The sequence below is a fragment of the Populus trichocarpa genome, chromosome 1 (genome assembly GCF_000002775.5).
Source record: "Populus trichocarpa isolate Nisqually-1 chromosome 1, P.trichocarpa_v4.1, whole genome shotgun sequence".
In the NCBI taxonomy this organism is placed as follows: domain Eukaryota; kingdom Viridiplantae; phylum Streptophyta; class Magnoliopsida; order Malpighiales; family Salicaceae; genus Populus; species Populus trichocarpa.
Genome location: NC_037285.2, coordinates 27,669,073 through 27,691,695, shown reverse-complemented (window position 1 = coordinate 27,691,695; position 22,623 = coordinate 27,669,073). Strand labels below are relative to the sequence as shown.

The window sequence follows — 22,623 nt, the reverse complement described above, 5'->3', positions numbered from 1 at the left end:
TTGCTAGAACTAGAAATTGACCAACCATCCTTTCTACCATGGTCTCATAAGGAACATATGGTTCTCCGTATACAAACTAACATATGTATCTCTCAATGAACCCTTTTTATAGAAGATGCATAGTTACAATATTTAGATCAAGAAACTTTTTGTTTTTACACCTCTTACATAGACATTTAACATCGTCTCCACTAATATTTATCGGATTAGATAAAGCGTAATTAATAAAACCTTGAACCCCATTACAATAATCCATCATACGCAACCCTTCAAGTGAATCTCGATATATCCATGAACGATCATCCATTACTTATATCAAACCTATATAAAATATTAATGACAACATGCATTAATTAATTACGCAAACTAAATAAATTTTTAAACATTGGTTTAACTAAAACTTATTAAATCTATTTTAATAATACTCTTAATTCATTGTCAATTATCTACATAAATTTAAATTTGTATACATTTACTGAAAATTTCAACTTAACAATAAAATTGAAAAAATATAAACCGGCTCGTTAAATAAGACATTATTTATTTCATCACAAAACACCTAAGTCACATATTCAAAATAAATTTCATCAATTTACAAACAAATACAATTTAATAAAATCTCAAACATACCTTAACATGTACAAATTATACATTCATACAACAAATTTCAATGGGGAAATGCTATAAAACAAGTAAACACCCAAACAAAATACATATACTAAAAAGATATACAATAAAACTTAACATTTTAAAATGAAGTTCAAATACAAAATAAGTAGTTTTGCTTACTTAAAGTGGAGAATCCTCAATAAAATTTGAATCAGAATAGAGATGCTGATAAACTAAGTGTTAGGGTAACTAGATTTATAGTAAGAGGTTAATTTGTGATAAAATTAGGGGTGGGGTTGTGTGTGTTGTTTGTTGCAAAGAAAAATGGAGAAAGAAGAAGAAATGAGGGAGGTAGAGAGGAGGGTCGCTTGTCTAGTCATAAATTAAATAATACAAATGGATTTAAATCAATCGGTAATTTTGTCTGTAAAACTGACATGTCATCATACTTTTTGGCTTTTTTTCATTCCTTCTTTTCCCATTATAATTTATTTGGTATACACCGACGGAATATTTTCGTTGGTGTTTGCTGATGGATACAATGAAGAAATATTCTATGGATAAAATTCACCGTAATCTACTGTCGGAAAAATTTCATCGGTGTTTCTGTTTGTATTTGCAAATTTTCTAATTGTGAATTATATAATGTAATCTGTCTTATATTTTGTATAATTTTTAAAATTGTATTGTGATGAATTATTACAATTATGAAATTTAATTACATTATAAGCATTACATAAAAAAATTTATACAGTGAACTCTTATATGATTAAAAGAGATTTTTCATGATGAAGGCTAAACTATAATTTTAAGAATACAAAAAACAATAAACTTTATAATAAGAATCAATTTGTAAATAATCATAATTATAAAGTTTCATTTTTTTTTTTTAAATTACACGATCTAAAATGAAGCTTTGTAAAATCCTCCAATACATCACAACGGATATTTTTAACCAAATAAAGTAATGAAATAATCATCTTAATTATTCCATTCAATTATAATATTTTTTTTTATTGAATTACAAAATTGATTATATTATATAGTACATTACATCATACCAAATCAGGACCAAACCACGCTGCAAATTAAATACTTTCTTTCCCGTTAAAAATGGTTGTGTTTTGTTATCAAAATCTTATGTACAATTAGGTGCCTAATCCACATGGTTGTCACATGAAATACACGGATTATGTGCTTCAGCTATCTCCATTAAATCTCTAATTAAGATATTTTCAAGAAAGGACTTATTTACTGAAAAATAACCAATAAATCTTTCACAAATTATTAAATTTGTTTTCATAATTTTGTGATTGTTGTATTTTAAATTATTCCATTTCATAATTAAAATTATTTTATTGAATGAGAAGATATTTGCATTGAAAGTGTCATTCACTAAAATTGATAATATAAACAAATTTAATGACGTGTGATTAATACATGAATGGGATTTGCCTATATCCGTAACTTATTGAATATTAGAAAGATTTTGGCAAAATAGTAAGGAAAACAAAATTCATCAGAGAACCTGCGCAAAGCAATGACCTAGCAAGATAAATTATTCACCCCTTTCGCCGAGGAGTGAACGAGTGCCAACAGGAGAGGAACGGGAGATAGACTAAGAATCCAAGGGGTGACAGTAAGTCAATTGACAAGTGGAGATAGTGAATCAGGAATAGACTCTCAACCTCTCCTTCCAAGTTCCGTGGGGGAAGTGCATCAAGAAATTTGCTTCTACCTAGTTTCAAGTTCAAGTTTGATGATTGCTAATATGATAGTCATTAGAAATTTATATAGTTATTAATTTCAGGACCTGTAAAATTAATTGAAGTATGCGCAAGCTGATTCGGACACCCACATTAAATTAAAAAAAAAATTATTCAACTACAGATATATAACGATGCCTATTCCAGCTAGTTGCTTTATTTGAACGATGACCCTAATATTTATAGATTCAGATCAATCAATATTGTTCGATATTTCTTTTACAACATCCATGATAAATGTGATATAAAGCTATAGCAATTCCTAGTTTTTAATTACTCCCACTAATGATAATTAAATTAAAAATCAATTATGTGATTAATACCTAGTCATGTTTCGAGGATGGGAATTCAGCATTTTATACCATATGAATTTTCCTGGCTGTTCAAAATATACTACTTTAATATTGAACTAGTCATGTTATTTTATTATTACATATGTCAACGGCCTTGCATCCAGCATCCGTCACAAAAGAAGTTTTTGCGTGTATATATAGATAATATTTCGATCTCAGTCTTTGTCTCTACCTGCTATTGCTATACTGCTGGTCGGGTGCTTTCGAAAGGAACTGCTAGACTCCTTTGTTTGCTCCCGATTGCTTGCCTCTTTTTTATTTGTGTTTTTTTTGGTTAATTTTTAATTATTTTTATTTAATTTTGTTTTTTAACATTAAATTTATTAAAAAATTAACTTTATAATTTGTTTTGTCTATAACCTGAAATGTTGATTGACATGTTAACTTAAATTGATTTAAATCGATCTAATATGTTATTGTTTTAATATTTATAAAAAAATATCATCTTAAATATTTATTTTAAATCGAGCTAGATTTTTACCAGTCATTCGGGTAGTTTTTAAACCCATCAAGTTGACTAGATCACATTAGATCAATTTCCACACAAATTAATTTTTTTTCTACACTTAAATATTTTTTTATATTAAAAAAATTGATACAATCCCAGCAGCAACGAGTGTAATTAAATGGTGGCCCAGTGGTAAGAGTTTGGGACCAAGAGGTTTGCTCCCTCTGTGGTCTCAGGTTCGAGCCCTGTGGTTGCTCATATGATGGCCATTGGAGGTTTACATGATCGTTAACTTCAGGGCCCGTGAGATTAGTCGATGTGCGTGCAAGCTGACCCGGACACCCACGTTAAACTAAAAAAAAAAAAAAAAATTTAAAAATGTTTCAAACTCTTTTATCGACCACACAGCATACCAACAGATATGTAAATGCCCTTTCATCTATCATTAAAGAAACAGGTGGGCTGGCCGGAAACCCAGGTCCGAGTCACCAACCAAAACTCCCCGGAAAAAAAAATAGTCCCTCAATTATGTGTGATGGTCAATTTGTTTGCTATAGCTAACAGTAACACGAACTACAAATCAATTGTTGACCAATCCCCCTGTTAAAAAAAGGAGATATATAGAAACGGAGATCATGATGAATCACAGAAACATTTTCCATCAGAGACAAAATGGCGAATGAGATCACTAACTTTATAAAGGTTTCGTTCTCGGTCTTTGCCTCCACCTGCTACTGCTATGCTGTCGGTCGGATAGTTCCAAAAGGAACTTCAAGACTCCTTTGTTTGCTACCAATCGTTGGCCTCTTTCTCTATCTTCCTCTCCACCTGCACACCATCTATCTTTCGGGTCTTACAGCTTTTTTCATTGCTTGGCTTGCAAATTTCAAGATCTTACTGTTCGCTTTTGGTGAGGGTCCTTTGTCTTCAGATCTATCAATCTCTCTTGCAAGTTTTGTGTTTGTAGATTGTTTTCCCATCAGGATCCAACAAAAGCCATCTCCTAGGTCCCGTGACTCCCATCTACAGGACAAAGAGCCTAAAGATGGTAGAAAACATATGAAGTATGCAATCAAGGTGTTGCTTTTCGCTATATTGGCTAATGTTCCTGGGTATAGGGAATATATCCATCCACAGATCGTTTCCTTCCTCTACTTTCTCCTTTTATATGTTGAACTTGAAACACTATTCGGTGTGGCCGCGGTTGCTGCTCGAGTTTTGATAGGGCTAGAGCTTGAGCCACCATTTAATGAGCCATACCTCTCAACCTCATTACAAGATTTCTGGGGTAGAAGATGGAATCTCATTGTTTCAAGTATTTTACGACCTGCCGTGTACAAACCAACAAGCAATCTTGCTTCACTAGTTGTTGGCAGAAAGTGGGCACTAATTCCTGCCTTCATGGGGACATTTCTTGTGTCAGGACTCATGCACGAGCTGATCCTTTTCTACTATGTGGAGTGTGATCAGAGGTCCCCATGGGAGCTCACATGCTTCTTTCTTCTCCATGGAGTGTGTCTATTAACTGAGATTGCTTTAAAGAAGCGATTTGGTGGCCGATGGCAATTGCCACGGCTGGTATCAGGGCCTCTGACAATAGGATTCGTGTTGTTTACCGGCTTTCAGCTGTTCTTGCCCTCGTTGGATCGGTGTAAAGCTTTTGAAAAGGCGTATGTGGAGCTGGCTGCATTAATGGCGTTCCTAGGGAAGGAGAGTCAAAGGCTTGCTGATTATTTGGTTCGTATTCCCCATTACAATTGAGGATTGAGTGTTCTACTCCTCCATTAATTGATTGTACTGTATTGACTGAAAATTTTCAGAACCCTCTGAGAGTTGTAATTGAGGAAATTAGTACACAGGGGTAGACTCTTCAATGTGTCTCGTTTCAGTGTACTCTTCTTTCTTGTCTTGCTTATATTTTTCAGAAGGGGAGGGGGGGAACAATCTATTTCATTAGTCACTGAAGTGAGAAAAGATGTTGATGTTTAAAATTGATGAATTTCCCAATTCCATCTACGTTCAGATATGAATTTGATTATCATGTTATGGGCCAGGGGGTTGAAGGCTGGCATGGGAGAAAAAAGGTTTGGAAAAAAGGTAAGAAGTACACTTTTACAAGACAGAATTGGCTTCCAATCCCCCACATGGTTGGTAGTAAGTAGGCTTGGAGTTGAACTCGAATGTTAACTTTAAAAATAGAAGCGAGTTTACTTTTAGAAAGCAAACGCATTTTTTTTTATCAGAAAAAAACATGTAAAGTATGATAAAAAAGAAAGAAAGAAGGCATGTAAAAAATTATTATGAAGAGAAGAACAGCTGAAAGCCGGTAAACAACACGAATCCTATTGTCAGAGGATTTGACGCGTCTCCGAAGGGGAGGCAAGTTTTATGTTGGAGATGGGCTCAGACTAAGGGAGTTAAGAGAATAGGTGCATCTTCATGGACAACTTTCAATTCAACAACTTCAAATATTTTATGGCGCGCACTGAAGATGCAAGAGTAGCCAGTTCGGAAACTAAGCATGGCATTAATAAGATAGATATGCAATGGACTGATGGATTCTGCTGCACACCCAAAGAAAAGGAAGAAAATCTTGTCATCTTATTGTTGCAAACTCTTAAAAATCTGTAAAAGCTCACACTTGCGTTATATGGTGGTATAGAATTACCATCTTGTACTGGTAATCGATCCCAAGTCTAATAAGGCTGGATATCCGTTGTAGATAATGCACATTGTTTCCATTCACTGCGTCACTTATCCACATTCAGACACTTGATCATAGAGGCGCAGATAGAGTTCTATCTGTGGGTAATAAGTTTTATGGGCCTGGTTCTCCTTTCAAGCCTTTCCAATCTCTAGAAACTCTACCGTTCAGGAACGTGTTGGATTGAGAAGTCTGGACTTCTCGTGATAAGTTTTTCTTGTCTCCATAAGCTTTTGTTAGAAAACTTGTCCGAAGATCTTTACATTTCTGCTTGTCCACAGTTAAGAGATTCGAATAAGACTATCCCATCTCCGTCTTTTCATAAACTTCACATAGAAGTGTAATCAGATGATTCTCAGACGTATGACTAATCTCCCCTCCCTTGCCTCCTTCACATTGTTTAGGAGTTTCAGGCTGGCTTGCTGCAGTGAAGGAGTTGTATGGTCATTGGAAGCACTTGAGCAGTTTAGCTGCTGGAGATAGAAGGATGCAACAAACTGACAACTTTGAGGCAGATGGGACTCAGATAGACATCTTGTCTGCACAGGGTAGTAACTGAGATATGCCATTAGCTAATTACCTTTCCAGTAACTTCATGCACACTGACATACTCCAATTTCTGGATCCTTATGCTTGGAAGTTCCCTCTGACTCTTCAAAAGAGGGAACAATGCAGATTTATTTTTCAGATTGCTAGCAACCGGATCGAGTCATTCATACAGATTATGGAAGGTGATAGATAATCTCATATGTGTTACATTAGCAGACCACATGAATTTGAAATGCTGGAATGCATATCCAGGGAGCATCTAAACCTTACCTCTCTTGAGCAACTGGTTATATTTCATGAATACCTCACTAATTTCTATAAATGTGCAAAACTTCTTCTCTTTGCAATAATTTCACCCCTCTTTCCTTCTATCATTTCACATGGATGCAATTGGAATCACATTGAAGGAAGATATTGTGAATACAATGAAAAGAATATATTGAATTGTGTCAAGTGTAAATATACAATGATCAAATCATGGTAGGAGTGATATGCAATAGTGTAGCACAAAGAATACACTATAACTTAAAATGTGTCCAACGTGATTGCATATTATCAAAATCAGAAAGTATTCAATTTCCAGTCAATTTCTAAGTGACTAAGATCAAATGAACCTTTAACCCTATCGAGGGCAGTCTTCCTATGTTGCAGGAGTCGGTGCGAGTCCTTGCTGCTCTGCTTCATCTGGTCATCATCTATCCTTTTTCGAGGCAATTTCCTTGAAAAGATTTTCCATTTTGATTCAAACTTGCAAGCTACAAAATAGAAAATAAAAGGAAGAAAAATCAATAGATTAAACAAATTCATGCCACAAATATCAAGAAGAAAAATCAAGAACAGGAGTATGAAAATAACTCTCATTGGCATTTGTGAAAGTGGTACAAAGAAGAAAATTACCTTCACTTCGGTCATTAAAACCGCGAATTATGCATGCACAAATCCACGGCCTTCCTGCACGGGATGCTTTTGCACCTCCTTTAAGCTCGCCATTATGTTGTTTCAAGCTGCATTAAAAAGCGCCAAGTTGAACAAGTATGCATTCGTTCATTTCTATATTGCACATACTTGAGCAAGAATAACACAACCCATTTGTGAAATTCACAAGTGAGGCAATCGGAGACCGTGCTCAATACAAAAGTCAATACATCTGGTTAAAGGCATCAGCAATTACCAAATTAACTAGCATGTTATCAAACTTGCCATTGCAGACATGATTAGAGAACTATTTTATTTACTTATTCAAGTCGTGAAATGAGTCGTCACCCCTTTAATTTGTAAGAGACAAATTGAAATTGACCCAGATAAACATTTGCATTGAATTTCAGAAAATAAGAGCTGAATCAAAGAAATAAACGCACCGGCGAGAGAAATTGGTGGTGACACCAACGTAAGTCTTGATAGGGCGGTTGGTAGAGAGAATAAGATACACAGACCATGATCTCGATTTCGAATTTGAGCTCGATTTTGCTCGTGTTTTTCTTGATCGGGGCAATGATGATGATGGGGATGGTTGTTGTTGTGGTGGTGGTGGTTTTGATGAGGATGCTTTAAGTTTTACAGACCGGAACGTCTTAGACAGCAACCTCGTCATCTGGTCCGATGAGATGGATTTGGTTGACCAACTGACCAATCGTTTTGTCACGGAAACGTACTCGGTCATGTAATCTTGTTTATTGCACTGTAATCTTGGTTGACCAACGGACCAACCGTTCTGGATCATAGGTGCTGCTGTACTGGCTTCATCCCTAAATAATTTTCTTTTCTTTTAAAAAGTTGCAACTAACGTTATACCCTTATTTACTTATTTATTTATTTTGTTTGATATTTGATGGATAGGTGATACGAAGTCTTTTCATATAACATATAAAAAACAATATTTAGGTAATTACAACTCGGGTAAAGAGTTCACTCGAATAATACATTACTCGAGATATCAGATTGATATAACTTTAAAAAAATAAAATAAAAAAAATCATAAAACTTAAGGCTCAATAATCCAATGTCAAAAAGTAAAATTTTTTAAAAAATCAATTTAAAAAAAAAACAATGCTGAAAAAAACACTAAAGTCAACACGAATTAACTCGATCAACCTACCACCTGCGACATAAGATCAGAATAAAAATATATTTTTTTTAAAAGGACCTAACAAAAAAATCAAGGTTAAAAAAACACAAAAAAAACATAAGTTAACCTAGGTTAACTTAACTAACCTGAACTCAGGATGACCCCATAAAAAAAAAAGCAAAAAAATCACAAAGCTCAATGGTCAATAATTTAATTTCAAATAATAAAATTGGACAAAAAAATTAATTTCATAAAAAAAATCAAGAAAATAACTTAAGTCAACCTGAGTTAACTCGACTAACCTGCTACTTGAGATATAAGATCGGGATAAACTCACAAAAAAAAGTGAAACAACTAACAAAGCTCAAGACCCAATAATTCAATATCGAATGATAAAATTAAAAAAGCAATTAATAAAGGATAAAACAACCCAACTTAAACTAGGATAATATTCAAAACCAGTGACTCGAGACACTAAGATTTCCCGATCGAAAGGCAGACATGAAAAAATTGCGAAGTAAGATTTCCATTTATAAAAAAAATTAAAAATAAAATAAATAGTAATCAAAATAATAAAGATCAAATTTGATTTAAAAACCAAATGAAAAAATAATTAGAGATTAAATTTTTTTAAAAATAAATTAAGAAAATATCAATAAAAAGAATGAGGACCAAAATTGGATTAAAAAAAAAGATTAAAATAACGAGGGATGAAATTGAAAAAGGTAAAGCATAAAAAAATAAGCAATTAAAAGAATGAGGATCAAATTGGATAAAAAAACCAAATGAAATAAAATGTCTAGGGATGAAATTGAAAACAATTTAAATATCAAAAAGCATTAAAAGCAAAACAAATAGTAATAAAAAAGAATGAAGACCAAAATCAATAGAAATAAAAATTGAAGGACACAATTAATTTTTGAAAGGGATGATATGAATTTCTAGGCTAGAAAAGAAAAAGAAAAGAAAAGAAAAAAATAACTAGAGCCTAGCCACACCTTTATTGTGAAGATGTAATAATAATAAAAAAATATAAAAAAAACATGAAATGTCGTTCGAACAATGCTTCTATTTGTTTGCATTTAAGGGTAATTATGTAACTTAAATGTTCATAAAAATAAAAAGACAAAAACTTCTTTTTATGCAAGTTTAATTGTTCTTTACTTTTAAGGGTGTAAACATAATTTTATTATGTAAATAATATTTAAAAAATAAAAAAAACCTTTGAACCAAAGGTATATATTTCTTTTTTGTTTTTAAGGACAACAAAGTAATTTTATTATAAAAAAATATATATAAACTAATTTATCCCCAATCAAACTTGTAATGCCCAATTAATCCTTTAAAAAGGACAATTTCACACTAATTGCAAGCTTTGTTTTTTTTTTTTTTTTAGAAAGCTAAAATTATTATTACTTGAATCATAGTAAAAGAAATATAGTACACAATGTTTAACTTTAACTGACACTATTAGTTTATTTATTTATTTATTTGGGTTTCATTATTAAACTAGTTTTTGTGCATTAAAAAACAATTTCAATTAAAGAAAGTATGTTTTGATGAGAAAATTTATATAAAAAAAAGATTTTTTAATTCTTAAAGTTTGAATCTTAATAATTAAAATTTTAAATTATACACACTTTGTCAAGAAATTCTCTTTTGAAATACCATTTTATAAAAATCCTTATTTTATTTAATTTTCATTTTTTTAGGGGGAAGAAATCTCTTGCCGTAGTTCATTTTCAATTTCATGCGTTGTATAAGGTATTTAACAATAAAAGGGGCCATTAGAGAAGCCATGTTCTTGAAAAAATAAATAAATAAATAAATAAAGTAGAAAAAGAAAATAGTAAACTTCTTGGAAAACTTGATGATTCTAGGATGCCTTAAGATTTCATTATCCCCTTGCAGAAAGGATTTTATTGCATTAACTAATCCTAGAAAACCTAGTATTAAATTGATTCATAACAGCAAGATTCTTGTAAATTATCCCCATTGGATTAGTATGGCCATTGAAGTTTCAACAATTATTCTTCCCCTGTTCAAGTTTTCTACTTCCCATCAGATTAACGTATTTATTTCCAGAACATCATCACATAATGTTTTCCTACAATTGTCTACTCTAGCTCAGCTCGTGCCAGAGATGCCTTGAAAACAGCTTTTCTTTACGCACACAAATATAAGCCTGAACACCATCTTCACAGCATGAACTACGGGATGGGCAACAGAAAGTGCCATTAAGCTAGTAAGCAATGAGCTGCATACCTCAGGAACTTCATCATGAGGACAGTGACCAGCTGGGCTAACCTCATAATACGGAGCTTCAGGCACTTGCTGTTTCACCTGAAGGCCCCAGACAGGCTTCACCCAGGGGTCCTCTTTTCCATACATGAGACAAATGGGAAAATTGCTCATTTTACACCTAGAAACACAAATAAGCTACGAGCCTTTCAGTTGGAGCAAGAAAAAGGAAAGAATATGAGCGACTTATCAAGAGCAGATAAGAGTTATGCAGTGCCTGCCTGGCTAAAGTTACCCTGAAGGATAGCGGTCCCTGAGGAGCATACATAATCGAGGCAAATGATGCAGCAGCAGCAGGATGTTGTGTAATCTCAAGAATACGAGAAAACACTTTGTCGATATTTGTATAATGATCTGTGTAAACATGTTTAATTATCTCTGCAATACTTTTAGGATCACTTATTTTCTGCCAACTGGGAAAGAATGTAATAACATTAGTAAGTTGGAGAAGATCGATGCATAATAGTAATGGCAGTGAAGATGGTGGTGGCAGCAGGAATTAATCAATCAATAATAGCTTTGGAGAGACAAATGCAACAGCTTCTTTCTTGAGACAAGTATGTTAAACAGAATAAGAAATATATATATATATATATATTCAAGGCTACGTACTATCATAAATATTCTTTACAATTTCCCATCTAGTCTCTTTTTAATGCTTCTAGATTTATCCCTTCGGTGATCACTAAACATTTCCCCTTTTCCTCCCAAATTTCAACCAATATCATATGTTAATGCCGAAGGAACAATTCAATTAAAAATAGCGAAACCCATTTCACTGATATCATCAGCCAATCTCCACCGAGATTACTAATCAAACCACTTCTTTCCAAAACTTTAGGATGGTAACTCCGACACTAATGATTCTTATTAGTATCATTAGTCGCCCTTACCAGGACTGACTAATCAAGTTTGTTTTCATTTCTCATTTATTTCATCTGATCAATTTTCCTTTTGGCAACATTAATATATATACAATCCAAGAATTAAACAAATTTCTAAGGTTACAGATATTTAAGAAGGGTATAGGTATATGACATCTATTTGCTATAGAAGCTCGACTCGCACTCTCTTGCTGCTGTTGTGCCCCTCCCGCCGTCCCTTCTAAATCCACAGGCATACCACATTATTTCTTACTCAAGTTACATTTCACACAACAACAACAACAACAACAACAACAATATTGACTCTATTTTAACAATTGCTTACATTTGCTTTTCTATTACATCCCTTAAGATTACGGTCATTATCAAATCATAATTAACATAAAAAATTCAGTTTCGAATATGGCTTATTTCCTTTCGAACACCAAGACATGACACTACACATTTTCTGAGGGAAGGAAACCTGATTCTGCCCCTAACATGACTAAATTTCCTATTTTGACAACTTGTTGAAATTGCCAGCCGAGGTTGTAGCTCAACCTCTCCTCAGATATTTATCTATATCTAGAGTTTTAGAGCTCCAAATTAATCAAGGTCGGCGCATTGGAAAGCTAACATCCTTGGCTATAACTTAAATGAAGAAAATTTTCCCAAACTTTATCATTTTTAGGCCCAAATTCTCTTTGGAATTAGAGTGACGAATCTGTCCAGTTTTCATCAATGGTTTAAATGAACCTTCAATTATCCTCATTTCTCCCTCTTCTCTTAAGACAACTATTTCTATGTTATATGCATGGTAACCTTTCTAAATATGACCTCCAAAGGGTCGTTTAAGCTAATTTGCCCTTTTTGTTTAAGGTGGTCAAGAACTATTTCAAGAAACATCCACATCCTTGAATTCCATGTTTCTCCTACATTTTGCAACTCCTCTCAAGACAAGCCATAAGCTATACATATGACCAATAAACTCATTTTTACCTCACATAACACATGCATTCGATCTACAAAGTTCCCCACTATCAAGTTATCATGCTTCCCCTATTAATAAACTTCATACCACACCTAATTCACTCTTCATTAACATATAAAATCTCAAAACTCCCCCTCCCCCTCCTCAATTTAGCCTTGGACGAAACTTGGCCTAAGGGAATCGAGGGTTCCTTTCTCTTTCTCATGCAATTATTTATTTTATTCAATAATTGTTCACATTATAACAACATATCACAAAGACTTTATCAAGCGAATCAAAATTTCTTTTCCTCCCATTTAACCCCCAAATGGTTGGCCACTCTTGTTCCTTTGGCCATTGATTTTTCTTTGGTATTTTTACATGATTTCATGTTTAAGGTATCTTATAATACTTCAATTAACTCAATTTCAACAATTTCTACAAATCCCCCAAATTTCATTTAAGAACCCTAATTTTCAATTTCAAGATTGGTGCACAATTCCTAATTGAATTTAAATCAGTTTTCACAATTAGGTTTAGGGCTCCTTAATCGGAGGAAATTTGGATTTCAATTCTAAATTGGTTGAATATTTTTAACTCCTCCTTCCTTGTATGTAACTGACCCTCTCCCTCTCTTTCCCTCACAATTTGTTCACTTGTTTTCTTGTTAATTCATTTCCCAAGGGATGTTTTCTCTACCTAGTAATCTAGAGCTTGTATAGACTTAACAATTTTGGTGGAAGAAATTTGAAATTCTCCCCCTCATATTTGTCTCCTTGCTGCCAGCCTCGTGGATGAGAGAATGAGGAATTTATAGTCCCATCCTTTTTAATTATACTTTGGCCCCATTTTTTTCTTCTTTTTTACAATTTGAGTGGTACTACTTTTTATCTTTTAAAATCCTCTCTTAACATTTGAATTTATTTGGTTTTTCCATACATTTAACCTCACCTTCTTCATCATGGGGTTTATTTAAAGTTTTTTTTTTTTTTTGTAAAATTTTATCCTTGGGGTTTAAAATACCAACACCTCTCAAAGGTTGAGTTCAATATTGCTAAATGAATTCAACTATTTCCCTTGGTTAAGGGCTTTTACTATCACCCTTGGTGGAAGATCAAAGCTAGGATTTATCAATGGTTCAACACTTTTTCCAGACATGGATGCCCTAGAATATGAGGCTTGGTTATCCAAAACAATATTGTTGCTCGAATATTTTAGATTCATCGCGAAATTGCAAATCTTCATTAGGATGATAGACCCTTTGTTCAGCTATTGGGAAGTCTGAAAAGCTTGTGGAATGAACTGGAGATGTATCACCCTCACACTATTGATGCTACTGTCCTACAAAAAAGAACAAAAGAAGACTGAATTTTTCAACTTTTGGCAAGCCTCAGTCCTAATTTTAAAGACCTGCGGAGTCATATTTTAATGAATTTAGAACTACCTTATTTGAAATCTGTATGTGCAACGATCAAGCTTGAAGAGATTCACAGGAAGATGATGAGCTGAGATACTAATTCTAGAGCTGCTAATGCTCGTGTTTATCATGCCAAAGCAATGTCTCGTAGTGAGAATTCTGGTATGTCTGATTATCATGCACTACCATGACAAGCAACTGATGAAAGAACATTCAAAAGGAAATGATTAGACCTGAAGTGCAGCTATTGTTATAACATTGGACACCTGACAGACCGCTATTGACAACTTTATCCAGAAATTAAACCCAGATTTGCTAAGGAGCAGTGAGGATATAAGAGACAATCATCTAATTATAAGTCAAATCTAGCAACTCATACCACTCAAAACTTCACTACAAATCTTGTTGCCTTGATACAAGACTTTGCTAATTACTTGCAAGACAAGCATGCTCATAAGAAGGCGTAAAACAGAGCTACTGGACAAGAGTAGATTCAACCAACAACACTCCTCAGCCACCTCACCAGATTCCTAGCTGAAGCAGACCTGAAAACCAGCCAAGGTATTTTGATTGCCTTTACGACTGCATTAGAACTTGATAATTTGCATGATCTTTGGATTGTCGATTCTGGTGCCACAGATCATATGTCTAAAACATTGAGTAATATTTTTTATCTTGAACAATTTGCTTCTCTTACCTTTGTTTCGGTAGCTAACGGAAAGGGTTCTCATGTGAAGGGTAAGGGAAAAATCAAGTTAATCTCTGATAAAATCATGTCTGATGTTATATGTTCCCTCGTTTCCTTTCCAATTGCTCTTAGATAATAAGTTAACTTATACATTCAATTGTGATGTAATTTTTACTCATCACAAGGTTATATTTTAAGATCCATTAACCAAGAAGATGATTGGTGAAGGGTTTTTTTTTTTTTTTTTGCATAGTCTCTATTATTTCTCTAATGATTCTCAAGTTTCTAGAGGATTTCAGGCTAGTTTCAAATCATCCTATGAGCCATTCTTATGGCATTGTCCTCTAGCACATCCATCAGATTTTTTTTAGCAAAATAAATTTAGTACCAACTAAGGAACCTTTTAAATGTGAGATTTGTCATTTTCCTAAATTGTCTAAACTTCCTTCTAATCCGTTCATATCACGTGATACTCATGCATTTGGACTTGTACACTCATATGTATGGAGACCATTCTATACTTCACTAGATGGTTTTAAATACTCTGTAACCTTTATTGATGATTTCTCTAGAGTCACATGGGTGTATTGTTGAAAGTTAAGAGTGAAGTATTTGAATATTTTAAGGATTTTCATATATTGATTACAAATCAGTTCTCAGTTCATCTTAAAATCATCCGATTAGCTAATGGCACGAAATACATGTCCAAAGATATATAATATTATTTACGTTCTAATGGCATATTGCATCAAACTAGTTGTGCTGGTACACTCTAACAAAATGAGGTTTCTGAATGAAAAAATCACGATCTGCTTGAAAAAACAATGTGCCATAATGTTGCAAATGAATGTTCCAAGACGATTTTGGTCATATCGTGTTCTCAAGGCTGCATATCTTATAAATCGGTTACCCAGTCGTGTGTTAGGTTTTAAATCTCCTCTTCAAGTTTTGCAGGCTAAAAGTCCATATTTGTCATATCTCAAAGTGTTTGGATGCTCCTGTTTTGTACACTTGCCATCATCACAACATGATAAGCTTGATTCAAGAGCAATTAAATGCATTTTCTTGGGGTATTCTCAAACACAAAAGGGGTACAAGCGTTATGACCCCTCACTAAAACAATGTACATATCAAGAGGTGTTAGATTCATTGAAGACATCCCTTATTTCTCTGCAACAAGTCAGGGGAGGATCATTTTGAATTATTGCTGCTGCATAGTTCAAGTTCCATCGATCATTTCCTAGTGTTATAATCCCTTACTAAAGAAGATATATATATATATATATATATATATATATATATATATATATATATATATATATATATATATATATATATATAAAGAGGTGTTATATTCATTTAAGACATCCCTTATTTCTCCGCAACAAGTCAGGGGAGGATCTTTTTGAATTATTTATGTTGCCTAGTTCAAGTTCCATCGATCAGAGTCCATGCTCTCTGCAACGACAGTCCACTAGTGCTAGAACTAATTCTAGTTCTGACAGCCCTACATCAAAATCAAGTTCTGCGAGTGATATTTAGTGTGCCAGTCTAATATCTGATGTAAACTTTTCTGATGAAGCTACATGAATAGATTTCAACTTTGATCAAGTGAATCAAGTGTGCAAGAAGTTCTTAGTATTCCAAATGGTCAACCAACTTTAAAAAGAATAACGTATAGAAAACATCAACCCCCTTCTAGACTACAAGAGTATGTAACTTATAATGTCAAGCGTCCAGTCTCTAAATCTCTGTCATATTATCAACTGTCTCCAGATCACAAACATTCCTCATTTCCATATCAAATGTTCATGAGCCAAAGACATTTCAAGAAGCTCAATCTTAAGTTGTATAGCAGCAAGCTATAAAGGACGAACTGCCTGCACTTGACAACAATCATACATGAAGCATCATGCCTCTTCCCATAGGTAAACAAGTAGTAGGTTATCGCTGGATTTTCAAGACTAAGTACAATTCAAATGGAACAATTGAACTACATAAAGCTTGGTTTGTAGCTCAAGGTTTCTCTCAGAAATTTGAAGTTGAATAACATTTGCTCCTATGGAAAAAATGACTATTGTCATAGTCTTATTATCCGTTTCAATTAATCATGGCCGATAATTGTATCAAATGGATGTAAGAAATGCATTCTTACATGGAGAACTTAAAGAAAAAGAGTTCTTGAAACTACCTCTTGGACATCCATAGAGTAACCATCCTAATTTGGTTTGCAAAAATTCATAAATCCATTTATAGATTGAAACAGAGTCCACGAGCATGGCATGCAAAGTTAAGCATTGCTCTGAAAGCTTTTGGTTTTACAAGGAGCAATGTTGATTCTTTCCTATTTGTCTGGCAGAATTCGGATGAAAAACTTGTTGAACTTGTCTATGTAGATGATTTAATGATCACTAGGAATAATAGAGATTCTATAGCAAAATTGAAGAAGGATCTGTAGAAGCAATTCTCAATTAAAGATCTTGGTAAACTAAAGGACTTCTTAGGGATTGAAATGGCAACTTCTAGCAAAGGTTTCTTAATCAACAGAAGTATATCCTAGATTTGTTACAAGAAGCTGAAACGCTATATGATAAGCCAACCATTACTACCCTGGACAATAAGATCAAATTGGACTCCTTATGCAAACATTTCACGTCATTCACCACTTATAAAAGGACTGTTGGCAAATTAATTTACGTAACTATTACTAGATCGGATATTACTTTGCCGTCAGTTTATTAAGCCAATACATGCATGCTCCAACAGTTCAACATCTCGGCATTATGAAACACATTTTGCGATATTTGAAAGGGATTGTTGGCCACAAGATTGTTATGAAACGCAATGGGCACACAAACATATGGGCTATACAAACTCAGATAGGGCAGGCAATGCACTAGATAGATGATCTGCCACTGAATATTTCATGTTTGTTGGAGGTAATTTAGTGTCCTGGAAAAGAAAAAAACATGTGGTCGCTCGCTCAAGTTTTGAAGCTAAATATCGCGCAATGATATCTGCTTCATGTGAATTGATCTGGCTCAAGAATTCACTTGCAGATCTCGGTTTTCACAATCATACACCAGTGACATTGTTTTGTGATAATCAAGCTGCCATGCATATTGCGGCTAATCCGGTGTTTCATGAACGAACGAAACACCTTGAAGTGGATTGTCATTATATTCATCAGCAAGTTCAAGCTAAACTTATTCAAACTAAGTATGTGCGCACTTATGATCAACTAGATGATGTGTTTACCAAAATTCTACCTTGTGATTAGTTTTATCGGTTGTTAAGCAAGCTTGGATCAATTAATTCACTTAATCTATCATGAGGAGGAGTCTTGAAGATATTGTAGATATTGAAGATATTGTAGATTAATGGTGTAGATATTGAAGATTTCTGCAGTTATGTCATTACCTAAGATAGTTTATTTATACCTAGTTTAGATGATCATGTAATTACTATATATCCTTTATAGAATCAAGGATAGAATCATATCATTAGTTGTTGTATTAGGTTCTGATTCTATTCCAAATATACTTGTACAATTCCATCAATACAAAATATGATCAGAGATTGTAATTCTCTAGCTTTCTTCAATATCAAAACTAGAAAATCTCAAAGACCCGCTACTGTGATCAGTCCTAGCAACCAACATTTTGCGCTCACTACTAACAGGGAGCTTTAACAGGCAAGAATTCGATACATTTTCATCTAATATCGACCTCAGATTTACAACAAGACGGCATGGTACGGTGCTGGAAGTAAGAATTTCCATACCCCAGAAAGGTTGACCTGCAGTGATTAGGTAAATCGTAGTTGAAGAGAGAACTCCGTAAGAACAAGGAAAACAGAGATAGAGAATTCAGACGAGAATATCATGCTTCTATACTGTCATATCTCCCAATGTTTACGAAATCATCATAAATACTACTTCTAGGCATAGTTTTTAATTCTCATCTCAAATTAATCAACTCAAAGAAATCAAATTTACTTTAATTTGTTTTCTTTCCCATCATTTCCAAGCTACCAAACAAATAAGCACAAAGCAAGAAAACAAAGTAACACAAACAGAACTTGATAGACTGTTCTTTAACAAAAAATCCATGCCTCATGAACTGATATAATTCTATGAAACCATAAACAGTGAACAGGAAGGTTCATTAATTAACAGATGACGCCCCCACAAATAAAGAACTTCCTAATGTATTGGAAAGATGTCTCTTACCTTTAATTCGCAAAGAAAACTGTCATTCAAGTTTGATACTTTATGGAATCTCCAGTAATCTCCGTAAACTTTGGAGACTCAAGTAAAATCTATCTGTCTGGAGATAGATAAAGACCCTGACAGAGATATTGGGGACTTGGGGGTTGCTTGAACGTTGTTTTTTTTTTTTTGGTAATTATGGGTGTCCGAGCAAAATTACATGCAATTCGACTAATCTTTCAAGACCCTCGACTAATCTTTTAAGACTCTGAAGTTAATGATCAGGTAAATCTCCAGTAATTCTAATAATTATAGTACTCAAACTAGTAATATCTGAAATGTAAATCCACGATATGACCAGTTTACCAGCCTATGCTTTTTCTTCTTATGAGAAGCCAAGAAAGGCGAACCTTTTTTCTTTCTTCATTTCAAAATGGTTGTGTTGTCCATTCATTGATTTTATCAATTAACTCTTGAAAATGAAAAAAAAAGGGCAGTACTGGAACGTGTCCTGATGATATGGTTTTGTTTTGGCACATGTATTTTTTTTTCCTTTTTTTGTCATCATACTATTTTCTAACTCTGTGATGCTCATTATTAAAGATTTTCGAAACATCATATTGGCTCGGTTTTGTTTCCCCAATAATATATAGCTGATTATTTGATGAAATATTCAATTTGGATCTGATGTTACTATGCGGTTGAAGTCGTGTTTTGTCCTGCCGCTCTAGTATTGAGTTAGTTTTTTGTTGTAATATTTGCAGTAGGTTTTGACTCTTGTATTCTATATTTGGTATTTTTTCCATTTTTATTTTTTAGTTATATAAGGATTTGCTGCCAAAGCCAAAATTCTTTGTTTAACTTGTAAACTACATACTAATTTTCTTTTTATTCATTTATATTTTTCAAATATAAAATGGAATTGTAGTCTTTTTTTATTACATAAACGACAAATAAACTCTAGTAATTAGGACTTCAACTTTGTTTTCTAAAATAATTTATCGAATACATAATCGCTATCTAATTTTTATTAATCACATCTAACTCCTTTTGGTTAGCAAATCATTGTTTATCCTATTATATTAGGATTCATTATTTTGATTCCTTTTGCTTCAGAAATTGCTTGTCTGGACATGATTGGGGTTGCTAACCTTTTGTTGTAATTTTCTACTTTTGGTTTTATTTATATAGCTATCAAAATGGTTAAGCAAAACCTTATTAATTATAACTTTCTACTTATGGTTCTATTTAAATAGCTATCAAATCCTGTATAAATTCAATATATTGATTTGAAAATTTAGTGATTCATATTTTAACTCTGATATTAAAATAATTAAAGAGTTAGCTTGATTATATTCGAGCACCTTGATTAATTGATCTAATATGGTGATATCCCAAAATTTAGAATATTCAAGCAAGAAGTTATTTAGTATTTGAATAGTGGTGGGTCAAGGTGTTTAAGAACACAATTATCTTCTCATTAGCTAAAAAAGTACCAAACTAATGGTAAAAACCTAAGTACCTGTAAAAACAAAGTCAATAACTTTATGGGAAAAACAATAAATAACTCAAAAGAGCCATAAGTTCCAAGAACAAAAGTGTTTGTTCTTGTATTTTAGAATGATTAATGCTCCGAAGTATATGTAAGCTATTGAGTCGAAAAAGTTTTGAACCTCTTACCTGAATAGTTCAAGGGATATCTATAAACCTTAAACCTAGTTGTCTTTAGAGAAGAGCAAGACTAAAAAGTTATTTGCTTTCCGTGGCATTAATGAGAGACAAATATCCCTTACACACCATTAATGAGAAACAAATATCCCTTACACATTATTAATGGGAAGGTACGTGTGGTGGACTCCCTAAGTAACCTTTTGTACATCTATAAATATAGAGAGATCATTACCTTTGATATGAATAAATCATGTAACCATTCTAAAAGTAGGACTCCTTATCCCTGTACACTTAAGACCTGAGATGTAGCCAAACTTAGATAAAAAAAAAGGGTGTGACAGTTTATCTAATTTGTAGCACCTCTGGTTTAATTAATAATTTGGATCCGACATATTGCCATATTAAAGTTACCTTGTGTTCGACTAATAACTAAACTCAAGCGTATTAGGTCTGGTATTTTGTCAGGTCCACGTTGTCTTGGGTTTAGCTGATTGTTGAACCCAAGTGTGTTGAGTCTTGCAAACTGCTAGACCCATGTTATCTTGCGTTGAGCTGATTGCTAAATCCAAGTTTCTTGAGTTTGGCATTTCGCCAAGCCTATGTTGCCTTAGGTTCTTCAGCTGATTGTTGAACCTAAGCTTTTTGGGTTTGACATTTCACCAAGCTCATGTTGCCTTGGACTCAACTAAATTTTGAACCTAAGTGTCTTGAGTTTGGCATTTCATCGGGCCCGTGTTGCCTTGAGTTTAGCTGATTCGTGAACCCAAGTTTGTTGGGCCTGACATATTGTCAGACCCACATTACTTTGGGTTCAGCTAATTGCCGAACCCAAGTGTATTGGGTCTTGCATGTTGCTAGAGCCATATCGTCTTGGGTTTTTTCAAGCAATAAAAATATAAACAAAAAATATTGACTTATCACAATCAAAGCTTTTCTTCTCATTGTTTCTTCTTCTTGTTGTGATGCTTCTATTCATATACAATTTGTTTGAACGATTTCTTTTCTTACAATAAGCCATATTATAAAAACTTCATGAATTTTTTTTGGAAAGAATTGTATTAAAAAGAGAATTCAACTCTCTTGCATTATAATTCAGTATCAATTCAAAGTTTGTAACCTAAAATGTGTCTGATGAATCCTCTTTTCAGATAGTTTAATTAGTTCTAACTAGTTTAACCTGCTTGCACTTTCGCTATGGTTTTAAACATAAAAAAGACACATTTAGATCGTTAAAAACTTTCCAACATTGTTATTAAACTCGATATAATAATTTAAACTTGAAAAATCCCTACCTAACTTTTTAATTGATATTTAGTCAGTCTATCAACCCTATGATTCAGGTTAAGGACTCCGCTGGGTCAAATTATTTTTTTATTTTATTATATCATAGAAAATGCCAAAATTAATTTATCATCAATCAACTCAATATTGAATGGTAAAATTCAAAACAAAAAACCCCGTTCTTCTCACAGAGAGTCTATGCCCACAGTTAATAATATATTAAAATTATTATAATCAAGGGACCATATGTTATACACATCGTTAATTATATATCAAAATAATTATAATCAAGTTTGTAGACCTGGAAGTCCAAATAATCGAGCTTTTCACGTGGGGGAAGTCTTCAATGTATATAGGTAAACATTGTCCTGATATCTAAATTATCTTTTACTATTTTTCTCCAAAGAAATTAGATGAGTAAAAATTTTAACGATAAGAATTATAAAAAAGAAGTAATTATCGTAATAAAAGACATTCATTTAGTATTATAATGCTTTTTAACAAACATAATATTTTCCTCCACATTATCCATGTATTATTACAATAACTAAAGTTATATGATATTATTTTGGCATGATTGATACAATCCACTTTCCTTCAATTGATTACATTTTCAATACATGCATTATCTAATATGTAGTCTCTTCGAAGAAACCCACTGCCATTATTAACCATATATAATCTGAAAAAAAAACAATTAGAGATTAATATTAGTAACAAAATAAAAT

General features: G+C 33.1%; 3 protein-coding genes across 5 annotated transcripts in view; 1 reads left to right on the top strand and 2 right to left on the bottom strand.

Annotated features, from left to right (window-relative positions):
- Positions 1 to 3,618: 3,618 nt before the first annotated feature.
- On the top strand, positions 3,619 to 5,169 carry LOC7480057 (acyl-CoA--sterol O-acyltransferase 1). The gene has a single exon (XM_002299880.4). The coding sequence runs from the start codon at positions 3,849 to 3,851 to the stop codon at positions 4,935 to 4,937; it is 1,089 nt and encodes a 362-aa protein (XP_002299916.3). The 5' UTR covers positions 3,619 to 3,848; the 3' UTR covers positions 4,938 to 5,169.
- Positions 5,170 to 6,843: 1,674 nt separating this feature from the next.
- LOC7480056 (structure-specific endonuclease subunit SLX1) lies at positions 6,844 to 8,235 on the bottom strand. The gene is made up of 3 exons (XM_002298374.4): positions 7,788 to 8,235; positions 7,327 to 7,433; positions 6,844 to 7,184 (listed from the first exon to the last, which is right to left on the bottom strand). The coding sequence occupies exons 1-3, from the start codon at positions 8,147 to 8,149 to the stop codon at positions 6,991 to 6,993; spliced, it is 663 nt and encodes a 220-aa protein (XP_002298410.2). The 5' UTR covers positions 8,150 to 8,235; the 3' UTR covers positions 6,844 to 6,990.
- Positions 8,236 to 22,351: 14,116 nt separating this feature from the next.
- LOC18095082 (vegetative cell wall protein gp1) overlaps positions 22,352 to 22,623 on the bottom strand; it is a 53,832-nt gene continuing 53,560 nt past the window's right edge. For all 3 annotated transcript variants that reach the window (XM_052450035.1, XM_052450033.1, XM_052450034.1), the window contains one exon: positions 22,352 to 22,577. The gene's annotated coding sequence lies outside the window, so the exon portion shown is untranslated. The remainder of the gene's footprint in view (positions 22,578 to 22,623) is intronic.

What these genes read in the sequence shown, in the direction of transcription:
- LOC7480056 (XM_002298374.4), bottom strand. Translation starts at nt 8,149, where the DNA reads ATGATCCAGAACGGTTGGTCCGTTGGTCAACCAAGATTACAGTGCAAT. An exon ending in ACCACCAATTTCTCTCGCCG is followed by an intron (nt 7,434 to 7,787) that starts GTGCGTTTATTT and finishes TTTTTAATGCAG; the next exon opens with CTTGAAACAACATAATGGCG. An exon ending in TTTTAATGACCGAAGTGAAG is followed by an intron (nt 7,185 to 7,326) that starts GTAATTTTCTTC and finishes TCTATTTTGTAG; the next exon opens with CTTGCAAGTTTGAATCAAAA.
- LOC7480057 (XM_002299880.4), top strand. Translation starts at nt 3,849, where the DNA reads ATGGCGAATGAGATCACTAACTTTATAAAGGTTTCGTTCTCGGTCTTT.